General features: G+C 37.8%; 1 protein-coding gene across 1 annotated transcript in view; it reads right to left on the reverse strand.

The window, feature by feature from the left end:
• The window catches only part of PDE7B (phosphodiesterase 7B), a 191,233-nt gene that overhangs the window by 116,849 nt on the left and 60,577 nt on the right, over window positions 1–13,807 (reverse strand). The window contains exon 3 of the mRNA XM_068398103.1: window positions 7,558–7,618. Coding sequence (XP_068254204.1) covers window positions 7,558–7,618 — 61 coding nt within the window. The remainder of the gene's footprint in view (window positions 1–7,557; window positions 7,619–13,807) is intronic.

Here is a 13,807-nt window from a genome sequence, read left to right on the forward strand (position 1 = left end):
AAAGGTCTGGGAAACAAAATTCAGGACTATCCTTGTCTTACATGTGTGTGCTCCCCCAGACGGGGTGCAAGTCATAGGCCTATTTGTTATCTTCCTGGAGCCATACCCAGCATTTTTCCTTGTACAGGGTCAGTAGATAGAACAGAGACCACCTAACCCTAACCTGTGTTGCCTTTAGTTTGGTGGGTAAGAAAAAAGTGGGTGCTGTGGGTTTTAACTACTTAAGGGCGATGAAAGCCCAGAATTCACAGTTTAAGCTTTCACTAGATTATTACAAAAACGGGCAGCAGAATGCAATCCTCCTGTCTGCAGCATGCTTTGGACAAAAAGGGGGGTACTTCTTGGCTTCACACTACACTAAATTTGCTACTATTGGTAGCTGTGCTTTGAGTGCAACTGCTGGATAGGACGCACAAACCTGTGTTTTTTTCTAAATGTGATACGTGGTGAGATTCCCAGTCAAGTCAAAAAGCCTTTTTGATAGAAAGGGAAGGTGAAGAGTCAGGAGTTTGGGGTATTTTTAGTTGGGGAAGGGGGGGATTTTTAATAATCTCTTGAGCTTTGGTATCTCAACTGGATCCTGTGGTCCCAATGAATGGCTTTTGTAGATGTGGGCAACACAGTAACTCTCCCTTCTAGAGAAAGTCATCATGGTGTGTTTACATCATATATACAGTGTCAAATCCTCATTACTGCATTCCTCCCAAGTCCCCTGACACCCCCATTTCTTTCCTGCACCAAGCTCAGACATCATCATATATATGGTTCAAGTTAACGTTTAAGTGATAGAATAAAAAACAACCAGAAATTACATTTAGAAAAGTGTTTTATATGCTTACACAAAATGCCAAGGCCAGTTTTTGTCTCCTTCAGCACCCTTGTGAAAGGTAGAATACTGCAAGACAAGTGTTTTCAGTCTGACCTGATCTACAGGACAGAACACGATAAAACAGGTGGTCACTGTCACTCAGCTACCAGGCTATATAATTACCTAAAATAGTAATTAAATCAAAATTACTGCAATAATAAGATAGTATTAGAGAACTGCTCTTTAAAATATACTCAGGATATCAGAATTTTCAATTTATTTTATCTTTTATATAGTTTCTTCACCAAATTAGTCACATAGTCATGAAACTAGAAGATTGATTTGATATTTACATTCTTTGTGGTTTGGGTCACAAATCTCATGATAGTAAAGAAAAAGCGTTCCTACTTGTTTAGCATGAAACCATAACACAGTGATGAAGTGGCACAATGAGGCATGTGTACACTGTAAACTCCTTGACAAAGGACTCTGTTGTGGCCTCATGCCCACCAGTTTACCACTTTCTGTCTCCAAGCTACATGCAAGTGTAGGCAGCCTGGCATTTCAACTGGGGCCTTCCAGATAAAGCATGGGGCGATGCACCAAGTCTTTAGCCTCTTCTGTACCACTATGGCAAACAAATCATGAGCATTCTTGGAGAAGACAGGTGAGATTTAGAAAGTATTGCATTTCAGGACAAGACAGTCAACTGGGGAAGGAGGCCTTAAGTGACATGAAGGTGTAGTAAGCCTCTATTTTGATGGTGGCAAGGTCACAGAGATATCACTTTTTTAATGTGTTTACAAGCATAGTTGCAAGACCAGGATTTAAGTGTTATTTTTAAAGTGTGTTAATATACTAGACTGATATTTTAGAAAAAAAATAAAAAAGAAAAAGTATTAGAAGTTATTTGAAAATCTCTAGTTTTTGTCTACTCAATTGGGGAAGAATTACAGTTCCAGAAATCTTACCTACATCACACTGTTCTCATCATCATAAATTGTGGGTAGAGACTTTCATTGGCTGTTACAGCATAAAATATAAATTAAAAGCTCTTAGTGTGGGCTTACATGTTTAGATTTGAATTTATCTACATTAACAAGATATCAAAAAGAGACATAGTGTTTATCTTTCTGTATGCATTCACACCATTGCTTTATAGTGGAAAAAAACCTGCTTTCCTTCATCCTGTCTTGCAAGCTGCTCATGGAATAGAAGCCTGTCTTTTTGTAGCAGACATCCTAAGCCTTCCCCTCCCACCATTATCCTGGTGGGCAACACGGCAATGAGTATAGATTTCTTGCTAGTCAATGAAGATTTCAGGCCTTTTTCTTGTAAACATATTGCTTAATTTTACAAAGATTAATTCACGTGCTTATTTTCATGTCATTTGCATAGATAGAATACTTAGTCTGCATAAGGTCAAGTGCACGTGTATGTCTCCGAATGACTGGGATATAAATATATCCTGTATACTTGGCTATTTAGAACACCATTGCTCATGCACGCCTATCAGTTTCAGTAGAAGTTTTGCGTGTGCAAGAGATACAGGGTCACATTTCAGCTGATGTCAGGGAGGGCTCCAGGAAGCTTTACAAAGCCGCAGAGCTGGACCGGTACAGAACCATTTGACTAGCTGCCTCATTTCTTTTTCTCCCTCTACTTCTGGGCAAAATGACACATTTAACTGTTCTTCAATATTTATTTTTCCCACTAAGTTGTATGGTTATTTACCTGATTAGGTTTCTCTAAGTAAATTTTAATAGATTTCTTTTCTCTTCCCCCAGTGAAGGTGAGTTCAACAGTTACGTAAGGCAGAGGCCGGCCAGCCAGATCCTTGCCAGTACCCCTCAGTCCTGGCTTTCAAAACAGTTGTTATTTCAGCAATGTCTCTCTCTCGTAAGCTACAGCTGCCAACTCTGTTCAAATGTGTGGTGGTTTTCTGCTGTGGGCAAAGAGCCACCAAGGCTGAAGCTGGATCCATGAAACTCATTTCATGGCTAAATGCCGATTCCTTTAACCATAACTCTCCATAGGTAATAAATGGTGGAAGTATGACACAAAACAGCTTTTTTTTTTTTTTGGGTGGGGGGAAGGAAGCAGCTCTGTGTGCTGAAATATGAAAAAGTTTGTTGCCCCAAAGCAACAAAGTTATGTTCTAGTAGCCACCCGCCACCTTTTATTTTTTTTGGATTGCTTTTTTCTTGGATGAATTTTAAATGGCTATTTGTGAGGAAACTACTTTTATTGCAAACAAAGATTCATCTGTCTGCTTTTGCAAGGATTAAGTCTACACCAAAAGGGAAACAAAACTCACGCACATTATTCCCCTCTGTGTGGAATTTACAATAATGAAAAGAAAGCACCTCAGCCATTTGCCATGGGGCATCTGGAAAGCTTGTGTTTTCATCTTGCTAACTAGCTCCTTAAGGAGGGCAATTCACATTTCCCTTGGAAGAATTTCTGCAGACAGCAGAGTAGGCCAGCAAGAGACGTGACCTCTTCAAAATCTACCCAGCATTTCACTAAGGAGTAAAGACCAAATCTGGTGGTGGGAGACTGGTTACTAGAGTAACAAACTAGATAATTTGCTTTTATCATCCATCTTCCTTACTCCACTGTCATCAGTAAGGTTGAAGAGATTAAAACTGATGGGATCATTTAATTTTGTATGTGTTATGATGAGTGCAGCTGCCCACTTTCTATACAGCAAATATAAAGATAACAATATCTATTCTGTATAAACTGGTATTTATTTATAAACTGAAGTTTCTCTTCTAGTTGGTGGACGTTTTTCCTTCTGTACAAATCCTAGAGCCTGATATGGGAATGTTATTCTTTCCAGTATAAATTCACAGAACTAGGTGCTCTGCCATGTAGAGGTTACTGAGTTAGTTTTGGATGAGCTAGTTAAGATGTGAGAACTGGTTAAGTTGCCTGCCAAGATAGTGTGCAATTCTTCCCAGCAGAGTTAATTAACTTAGGCATCCAACCAGCAATTTTCACAGCAAACTAAACCAATTATCTCTGCGTGATACAACATAGTGTCATGTCTGAGCCCAGAATATGTCTGTCTACATATGGGAAAAATTAACCACAGGTTGTGCCATTGAAAATAGCAGTGGTCTCTCTAAGGACAGGGATAGTTCCCTTCTGCCCTTCATAATATGAATATCTGGACTAATAACCACATAGTGAGTACCTTGCTATGTGCTCAATTTTTGCGCCAACTATCGTTTTTTTAAGTCAAAATCATTAAAAGTAAAGGGCATGAGAAGCCCAGGGTTCTAACTTCCAGAATGTAGCATAAAGCAAAAGCTTTTTGACATCCAGTTCAGTGTTATCTAGCAATTTTGTAACGGTTGAGTGCCCTCACTAACATGATAACAGCTGCAGTTTAAGCAGAATGGTACAGAATTTCTACCTTGCACTTGAAGTGCTGATGAGCTACCAGTGGCTCTGGAGAGACTCGGAGATTCAAGGGAAACCTCTGACAACATGCTTTCATTGACAGTGTGGTATTTTTATGACCTGCATTACTATAGTACTTCAGCTTCTCATTGTACTTATAAAGGTATTCTTGTTGTTCCTAAGAAGTGAGGAAGCACTTCTCTTCCCATTTTCCAAAGGACAATGGATGCACAGGGACGTTTAGAGCCTTAGCCAATGCCAGGCTCAAGAAATCTGTGATAGATTTAGGATCTCAACACTGGTCTTGAAAAGGCTAAGGTGGGCTACTGACCAGCTTTCTTCTGTGACAGTTACAAAAGTTGTATTGCCTATGCTCGTATAACATACAGAAGTGTAAAGAAACAAGCACAATATAAAGCATAAGAGGGAGACCAAAATTTTCTGTAAGAACTTTAGTATGCATAATTATACTGATACTAAGCATATCCTGGGCAGAGCACATAGTTATTATCTGTTATATCTTCAAGAAGCACTGCTAAGTGACCACCATTTAATTTACTTCTTCAAGTTATTTTTCATACTTGGTTTATAAATATCCATCACTCCGATGCTAAAAGATGAGGCATTAAACTGATTCTTTTGCTCTTAACCTCAGGTTGAGCAGTATCTAGTCAGTCCATTGAAAAGTTACCTACTTTCACGGTAGCCACTGAAAGTATTTAAGCATTTATTTATCTATTATTTCCTGTTTTCCAGTAGGAATAGAACAAGAATTTCACTGCAAACATCTCTTCCTCAGCCTTTATAGAAAAAGATCCTCATCCACATAATCCATGTTACCTCAAGGAATGTGGACTCACAGTAGCAAGCCTAGTATTATTCCAAAAATCTTTAAATTTGAAGCAAACACAGAACCAGTAGTACAACGCAGGTACAGACCTTTACTGACAAAACCAGCTGTTAACATTTTAGAGTACTGCTTGCTAATGTACAGTTCTAAGTACAGACTGGTCTTGCATCAAAGGCCTCTGAAGAAATAGTCAGTACTCCAAGCTCCTGTGTTTCTTTTCTTACTAAATAATTATCCTCTTGCAGTTACTGGGACATGCCTTCTGGATTTCTGTCAGCACTGTGTCATCTGTTACAGTAAATGACAGCACGACAGTCTCAGCACATTTCAAAGACTGTGCAGTTAAGAAAGACGTCCCTCTCTGAAGGCACATTGTGCTTTGTTCACTAGTTACACCCACAGATGTTATACTGTCAGCTCTGCATTGATCATTGACAAACTTTGTCTTTTGTTCTCTTGAAAATTCAATTCCCTTGTAAAATCTGAAATTGGATGCTACATGACGCATTCAGCACAAAGTCTTAGACCTTTTAGGTTGCACAATTTCTGGCTCCTGCTCTTCCATGCAGGGTTCAGTATGAAAGGAGGGGTACCAGAATAGACATCCTCTGGCTTTATAACACTACCAGAGCCACATGCATTTCTGTGATAAATCAAGACAGTGGAGTTTGTCTCCAGTAGCTGCCCTCAGAGCAACCATATAATGCTAGTTTCTACTTCCCATACCTCTTACAGAGCCAGTTGTGGGATATCCACTTGCACTTAGAATAACCTCAGCTCTGAACATGAATTGGGATACCTTGGGGTGAAATGTAATATCCTATATTATATATGACACTACAGTCCTTAGTTTGCTAGAGGCACCAATGAATAATAATAGCAGGGGACATATTTTTAAATATAAGAGATGTAACCTCTGAGGGCCAGTCACACCTTTGGCATGACCCCTTGGAGTCATTTTTACATTCCTAGTAGTTCCCTTACAGAGCACAGCATATGTTCTCATTCTTGTGCATGCATATACTACAAGAGAGAGATAAGAATATATGTAATGGAAACAAGATCTTGTTCTGCTCACTATTCCTAAAGAATCATTTGCACTAAGGATGATGCCAGACTCCCAGTTGTGGACTGACTTGTTATAAAAACGCCAAACCAAATGATGAACCAGCCTGTGCAGAAGACTTTCATCTTCAGGTCACTTTTGTTCTCAACTACTGCCCCCCTGCCCTTTTTTTTTTTTTTTTTTCCTAATAGATAATAACATTTGCATGGATATAACTTCCTTAGAATTACAGTATTATGAACTCAATGGTATTTAAGATGTGGATTGTAATTGGCATGATAAAGGATCACAAGTGTATCTCTTCTGTGAGCTTGTTCCATTAAGGACCTCTAACCATGGATCATTGATGTAACATCATTACGGCCCATTGTGTCAGTTCATCTGTCGGGATCTGTGCACTATAAGCATGACAGATTTCCTCTGTAGCAATTATAGTCTATTGTGACAATAGGATTTAATGAGTATAAACAACAAACCACATAATCTGTTATTACAGAACACAGCTATGCACCCAGATGGGAATTAAGTTCCTAGACATTGCCAGTTGCAGTTTTTAAAACTGTGACTATTTCAGTGTTCATGTTACTAGATGCAATGCTCTAATTTACAGCATACATTTATCTCAACCCTGTCAGGTGAAAGGTCTTCAGAATTTAAAGCATAATCCTGCAAGTGTGCTGTGATTTTATTTTTTCTGAGTAAACATTATCTTTTAGGTTTTTAGATGTTTACTCTGTCTTTCAGTGTGATACTAATCGTGCTGTTAATGTTTCAGTACTAGCATTGAAGATGAAACAAGCAAATACAATAAAATTGGTCACAGAAATTAATGAAACATAGCAAAATATTCCTGTATTGTTTCCGAAGAATAGACACTTCTGTTTAATATTAATTTTTACGAATGATGGGCAAAGTGCTACCCTGGCGCAAATCTGTGAAAACAGAGTGATTGAAATTTTGCTGATTGATGCAGCTGAAGGTCTGACCTAGAGGCATTTGATACATATTTGTGAAATTCATACTCTTTTTCAAAGTACATAAATGCTCCCTTACATTAAAGGTGTGCAGTCTACAAAAGTTCACATTTTCCCCAGGCTGATTTTGAAAATCTGTGTTGATTACAGAGATTTTCAGCTTTTGAATATGAGTTCTGGACTTGGAGTACCTCAGAGATTTCAAGTTTTGTGTTGGTACAGCTATATTTTCATCCATGTAAGTGGGCACTACTGGAATATATATATACTTTCTTTAAGCAATTGAAAATTCACCACAAAGAATAAATTAATGAGGACTACACGTGAATGAGCTACCTAAATGCCATTGTGAATCACCACAGCCATATCATTTTCTTGTGGAATAAATCCACAATTAAACATACTTCTACATATTTGTATCAAAAGGGGAAAAGACTCTTACCCTTACCTAGCATGCGAACATATTTGGCATTCTGGTCGGGACTATCAAATGAGATTTCTCCGCACCTCTGAAAAAAAAAAAAAATATATAGTTAGTTAAAGACTCTCTGATAGTATCCCTGTCCTTGTCCTCTGGTACCTCTGTTTATGTTTGGCACTAGAGATGTTCAGAAACACATTGTTAAAAATGTCAAAATCAAATTATTTTCAAGTAGCCAAACACTGAGGAAGAATGGACATTGCTAATGTGCAAGGATGGGTCAACACTGTATTCCAGGGTATTCACCAAGAAAAACTCAAGGTAACACCTATTACCTTTGTATTTATGGCTTAAGCTACTGCCTCATCCACGTTACTGTCTGTTAGCATCAGACCCAGTTATAGAGGAGGCCTCTTTTACCACTGGTAAGACATTGCAGCCCTCTCCAGTACACTGATTTAGTTGTCACATGGCTGCACCCTAAACAGGATCTTTGAAATGACCCAGTTGAAAACAAAACAAACAGCCATACTGATTCAATAATTTGTATTTCTGTAAAACAAACTTATTTTTAAAAATGCACTATTCTTAAGATATTTATTAAGGAAAGCTGTCACTTCACAAAATTTGAGCTCTCCACAACACCTATGAGTAAAATTGTTTTTTGTAAAGTGCAAATAGTTTACATCTCTATGCTAACATGTTTTGTTAATGAAAAATAATATTCACATGTACAGATATATTATCAGGGGTGATGTTCGGTCCATATACAAACTGCATGAAGGAACATCATCAGAATTAGGATGAGCATACAAAGTTGTTGGGTTGTTTTCAAATATAAAAGACATCAATTTTGAGTCCTTTATGCAGATGGGCATGTCACTTTAGCTGCCAGGAGGAACATAATTGGTGTGGCTCATGGGTCTGATCCAGCTCAAATTAAAGTCAGTGTACAGATCCCACTCACTTCAGTAGTGGTTGCTTCAGGTGCTACAAAAAAAGATTCAATTTTGTATTGCTACACTCAATGTTTGCGACAGGGGCTTAAGGATAGCCTCATATTTTATAGGTAAAAGTAGTCTGTACTTCCTTATCTACTTTTGGTATCTATGGTATCTACTTTTAGTATCTATGACCAAATGGGTATAAAAGCACAGTGGTTCAACTTTGGAAAAATCACTGAGAGCTATCCATTTCCCTTCCTCTTCCTTTCTTTCTCTTTCTTATGCAGTTTCCCTTTCTCAGCACCTATGACTTTTTCTCTTATGTAAGACAAAGTTGTTAGTACTGTCTTTTTCTTTTTGTTAATAAAAGTGACATTTGCAGCAAATATTAAAACCTACAAAGAATCGGGTAAGTAAAATCCCCAGAGCTTCAAAGAAGATGAAACACAGCAACAGTTTCATAAATGAACAACACATTTAAAACTCACTATTTTAAAAATAGCCTTCAGCTCCCTCACACTGAAATAAACACAAACAAACAAACAAAAGCCCATCTCCCACACAGAGTGTGTTCATATATCAGTACATCTAAAAAGAGCAAACAGACGCCCGTATTAACCTTCCTAGGTGGGAGCACATACTATTGAAAGATAGTAAAAGAAAAACAACACCCAGAATTTCAAAGTCAATTTTACGAATGCTCTTATACCAGCTCCCTGTCAGGAGACACAGAGATTTGCTATTTATTCTTCCAGGACGAATGTTAAGATATGGGCATCTTTTCACAGAAATCTCCCAGCTTCTTCTTCATGACCATAGGTATACTTAGACAAACACAGATTTAAGCAAGCACATCAAAATTCATTGCCTGCCTCACCCCTGAATTTCAGGTGCTCTTTGAAAACTTTATAATTTGAAAAATTTTTGATTTAGTCCCTCAGATGTATTGTATGTTCCGGACATATTTATATAAACATCGCATTTCAGGCTGGGAAATGATGTCTTACAATCCTCACAATCCTTACAATCTTATTATCAACCCTCACCAGTCCTAGTGTTATGAAATTGGGAAAATGGCTAATGTTCCCCGGAGTCCACTAACATCCCACAGGATCCATTATGATCATGGATGAACTTTGAAAACTTTGCAAGCAAGATTCAGATAACTGTATACAAGTTCACAGCCTTATCTGAATGCTCTTAACCCCTGCAACCCACAGAACTGGCTGAAAATCATGCTACAACAGTCAGCCTAAGAGATTTTTCACTACTACTGCAGCTGGAAATACCAGGAGAAAATCTTCTGCAGCAATTTAATTTCTGGTGCCAGTAAAAGTTCATAGGTACACATCAATGAGATGAAAAACAAGCTGTTACCAAACTGCTCACAGCATCTAAAAAAATACTTAGTTGGATCGGGATGTGTAAAGTGGCACAGAAATGCAGCAGGGACTCATTTTTCCTCATCTGAAAAATAGAGTTGTTTGGGGATTTTTGCTGTTAGCAAATGTTTTCCATGAACAAGAAGTAAGGAATGGCTTCAGGATTTAATCTTTAGGATTAAACTGAGACTTTGCTACCACTGCTATGAATTCCTGCCAGGGCTGGATAAGCTGCTCCTGTCCTTTTACTGGCCCAGCTTACTTCTCTTTCTGGTTTGGGTTTGTTCCGCCTGCTTGTATATCGGGGCTGGTACTGAGAGATGAGGCCAAGAGTCTCTCCAGTCCCTATCCATTTCCAAACCAGTCCCAAAGCAGCTGCTCATTCTCTCCTGAAAGTTTCTAAGTTGGCTACAGAGTCAGTAGTGGATCCATCAGAGCAGGAACAGGAATTTGACATTAGATGCTGGTTATTCTACTTTTTAATTTCAACCAGTCAGAAAGCAGAGAGAGGAGGAAGAGTAACCCCGGACATATCTGCTGTACATATGCAGACCTATTCCATGTGTGTAGATCACCACATATGCCTGTTGAGGAAGCTGAGAGAGAAATATGACATCTTTCTTAAAGACTGGCTAAACAGCCTCTAGAAGCTGCTGCTTATAAGCAGCACTAGTCGTATTCATAGGAGTCAGGTCCGGAAGAAGATATCAGTTTTCTGTTCCCATTTTAGAAAAGTAAGAGTATCAATGGTGAGCTGTAAAGACGAAACATATTATCCAGTTAGGAAGAGCAATGAACTCAAGCAGGAGAGCTGCTTCTGAACTTCATTTCTTGAAATCTATGATGAGGTTGGATTCATAGTCCTGACCTGTATTTGAAGCTCATTAAAGTTCCAAGATTTCACTTCCTAAAAATATGATAAATCATATTCTTGGATCTAAGTGATCCCTGAGTTTGAGATATTTTAAATCTCAGTTTGAGCTTCATGGTTAGGACTACTACAGCACTGGTAGGACTGTCTCTGCTATATAGAGTCCTGGATGTTGGACTGGTGAGTTTACAGAGGCAGCCCTGCTGAAAATAATACCACTGCTTTTCACTTCCCCTGAAGTGAGAGAGGATTTGTTGTTGAAAATCTTAAAAGACTGCTGTGTTTGGAAGTGGTCAAATTTAACAAAGAAGTGGGTAAATGCAAGTAAAATTCACCCCTCTAAATCTTCATTATACCTTCATGTCTCTTGAATCACTGAATTCTGTACTAGACTGTGTTTTTTTTTTTTTCCTCTTTCTGGAGAAGAGGAAAGTATAGTTACTTTCAGTTAATAATATATTCAGTAATATAGATGTATTTCCACATAGGATTGCAGCCTGCAATTCATGATGCACGTGAGAAAGTATTTATATTTATGTAAGAAAATAAATTAATAAATTACCTACTCTCAACTCCCTTTTCTGAGATTAGATGCATGCCATGATGTTAAGTCTGTTACACAAGCTGCAACATGGTAAACTAGAATGGGACTTACAAGCCCCCCACACAAAAAGAGATCAAATCACAGAGCAGCTGAAAGTGGAGCTTAAAAGAAATAGAGGAAAAAAAAGAGAGTTGTGGTTAGAGAATAGGGACAAAAGGACATGATATTCAGAAGAAATGTGACATGAACTCAGGTCTTTTGATAAATAAATTGGAAAGCTTGAAGCCAGCCTGGTTGCCTACAATGGCCCAGTACTAACTGTTGGAAAAGGGAAATACCATATTACACAGGCACCATCCTCCATAGCGAAAGATTCTGCTGGAGGAGGGTACTCTCAGGCAAGATGGCTTCTTTGCAAGACACTGTGATGAGTACACAGGACAATAGGAAATCTTCTGCAAGGAGCCCTGTGCCAAAACAGTGTAAGAAAAACTGCAGAAAAATAGGGCACAACTGGCAGAAAAAAAGTTCACGCAGTGAGCAGATGGAAAATCTACTCTAGTCAGTTGTACTAATGCAGTAATGCATCTCATATTACTTCTCCAGTATTACGTGATCATTCATAGGTTGGGTTTCCATTTCCAGCATGCCTGGGCTCACACCACCTGCATTTGAGGATTTGAGATATGTAGCAACAAACAGGGTGTATATACCCCAGACAGAATATGCCCTTAGTTTGGTGGGGTTTTTTTTTATGTTGTGGAGAAAACGTTATCTATGAAAAAGATTTGGAGTCATTCTATTCAACTTCTATCTGTACGGTAAATTAAAGCCTTACAGGTTTTAAGAAGAGAGATGCAAATCAAGTAGTTGAAATAAATAGGGCTAAATTCTTACCTGTGACAAAATTCAGCAAGTAAAGATCTTAAAGTGTTTGTCATGAGAATTGCAGTAAGTGGCATGTTAATTTTCTACTTATTAAATGCATATGATTAACATTTAAGTATTTTAATCATTTTAGAGTGTATAGTGTTTTAAAAATATAATAAGCGTTTTTCTGGCATGAAATTAGAACATGAACATTTTGACTTTTTTAAGCTGCAGACAACCAAGTTTTGAAAAGCCAGCTTAGTTAAAAGGTTTTTGGAGTAGAAACCATATTTATAGGCTTCAGTTTGTTCTGTCTTGTTCTGCACATCCTGAGTATGGTGTTCAAGACATATGTCTCTTCCAACAATGCAATAATCAATGAGGTACTTGATGTACCAGCCAAACATGACAATAAAGATTGGATAATTTTCTTTTTGCAGGAGGTGACAGGGATTACTACACCTCCAAATAGAGGAGATGTGTTAATTGCACATTGATTGCATGCCAAATGTTTTTTTAAGAATCCATCTGATGTCTTTTTTTAAAGTAACCTTAAGTTAATATGCTTTGCTCTTACCAATAGTAGAAAGAAGTGGATTCTATGTAACAAAAGTGTTTGGTTTTTCTTTTTTCAGGGTGCTGCATATAATTTCTCATTCCTTTAGAAATCAGAGTTAAAACATATACTTGTAGACACAACTTAGTAAAAGAATTTAAGGCAGAGCAAAGAGCTTCTATACTTCTGTGAAAAAATGGATTATCTCAAAGGCAAAAAAATTCTAGTTATTCATATTTCTCTTTTCCTATTATGTTCCTTTCTGCATCACCTTTAAAAAGTAGTTGAATAAAGTCCTCCAGTATGTAAAAGCATCATTCTAATTGCCTAAGGGTTTATAGATGTAAAGTCTGGTAGTGTGTAAAGCAACACTACTTCATAAGTCTTAGCAATCTTTTATAAAAACAACTGGCCACTCATATAAAGAGCTGAAAATTAAGGGCAATATTTCACAAGGAGTCAGGCCACATGCTCTTCATCTTTAGGCTGACTGGAAGGAGATTTAAGGTGGATTCATCCTGAATGCTGATGAAATACCAGAGTGTAGGAACTGTAGGATTTCCAATGCCTTGTTACACTTGTGGTATTTCCAGTTCTGTCTCTCCTCTCTGACAGGGACAAAAGAAAGTACAGGAACTACCAGAGCAGACTGACATATGTAATAATCTGTCCTGCCTGCAGCCTTTTCACAAGCACCTCCCGCAAAATGAAAGCCTTGTAATAATATCTGTTAGTGATTAAATCAATGTTTATGTAAAACAAGGAAGTTCCCTACCAATACTCTGCATAATCTTGAGATGCACTTAAACGTCACATACTTCTGAATTTTGCTGAATCTTTACCCATGGCCTTTGTTGGCCTTAGCAAAAGAAATGAAACCATTGTTTTCGTTTGTTTAGAGACAAAAGCTTCTTTTCTCTATATTTTAAATTTAACAGACCCGCATTTGATCAATTTTCTCTGGAGTGAATAATTGCAAAAAGCTCACCTTATTCATATGACCTTGAATTGCCAACTCTGAATTCTTCAAGAACTTTACTTAGCCTTTCTTACACGAAAATATGTCTAATGAATACAACTTGAGAATTGCATATATAAACATTCTCATTG

This window comes from Nyctibius grandis, chromosome 1 (assembly GCF_013368605.1).
Source record: "Nyctibius grandis isolate bNycGra1 chromosome 1, bNycGra1.pri, whole genome shotgun sequence".
NCBI classification, from domain to species: Eukaryota; Metazoa; Chordata; class Aves; order Nyctibiiformes; family Nyctibiidae; genus Nyctibius; species Nyctibius grandis.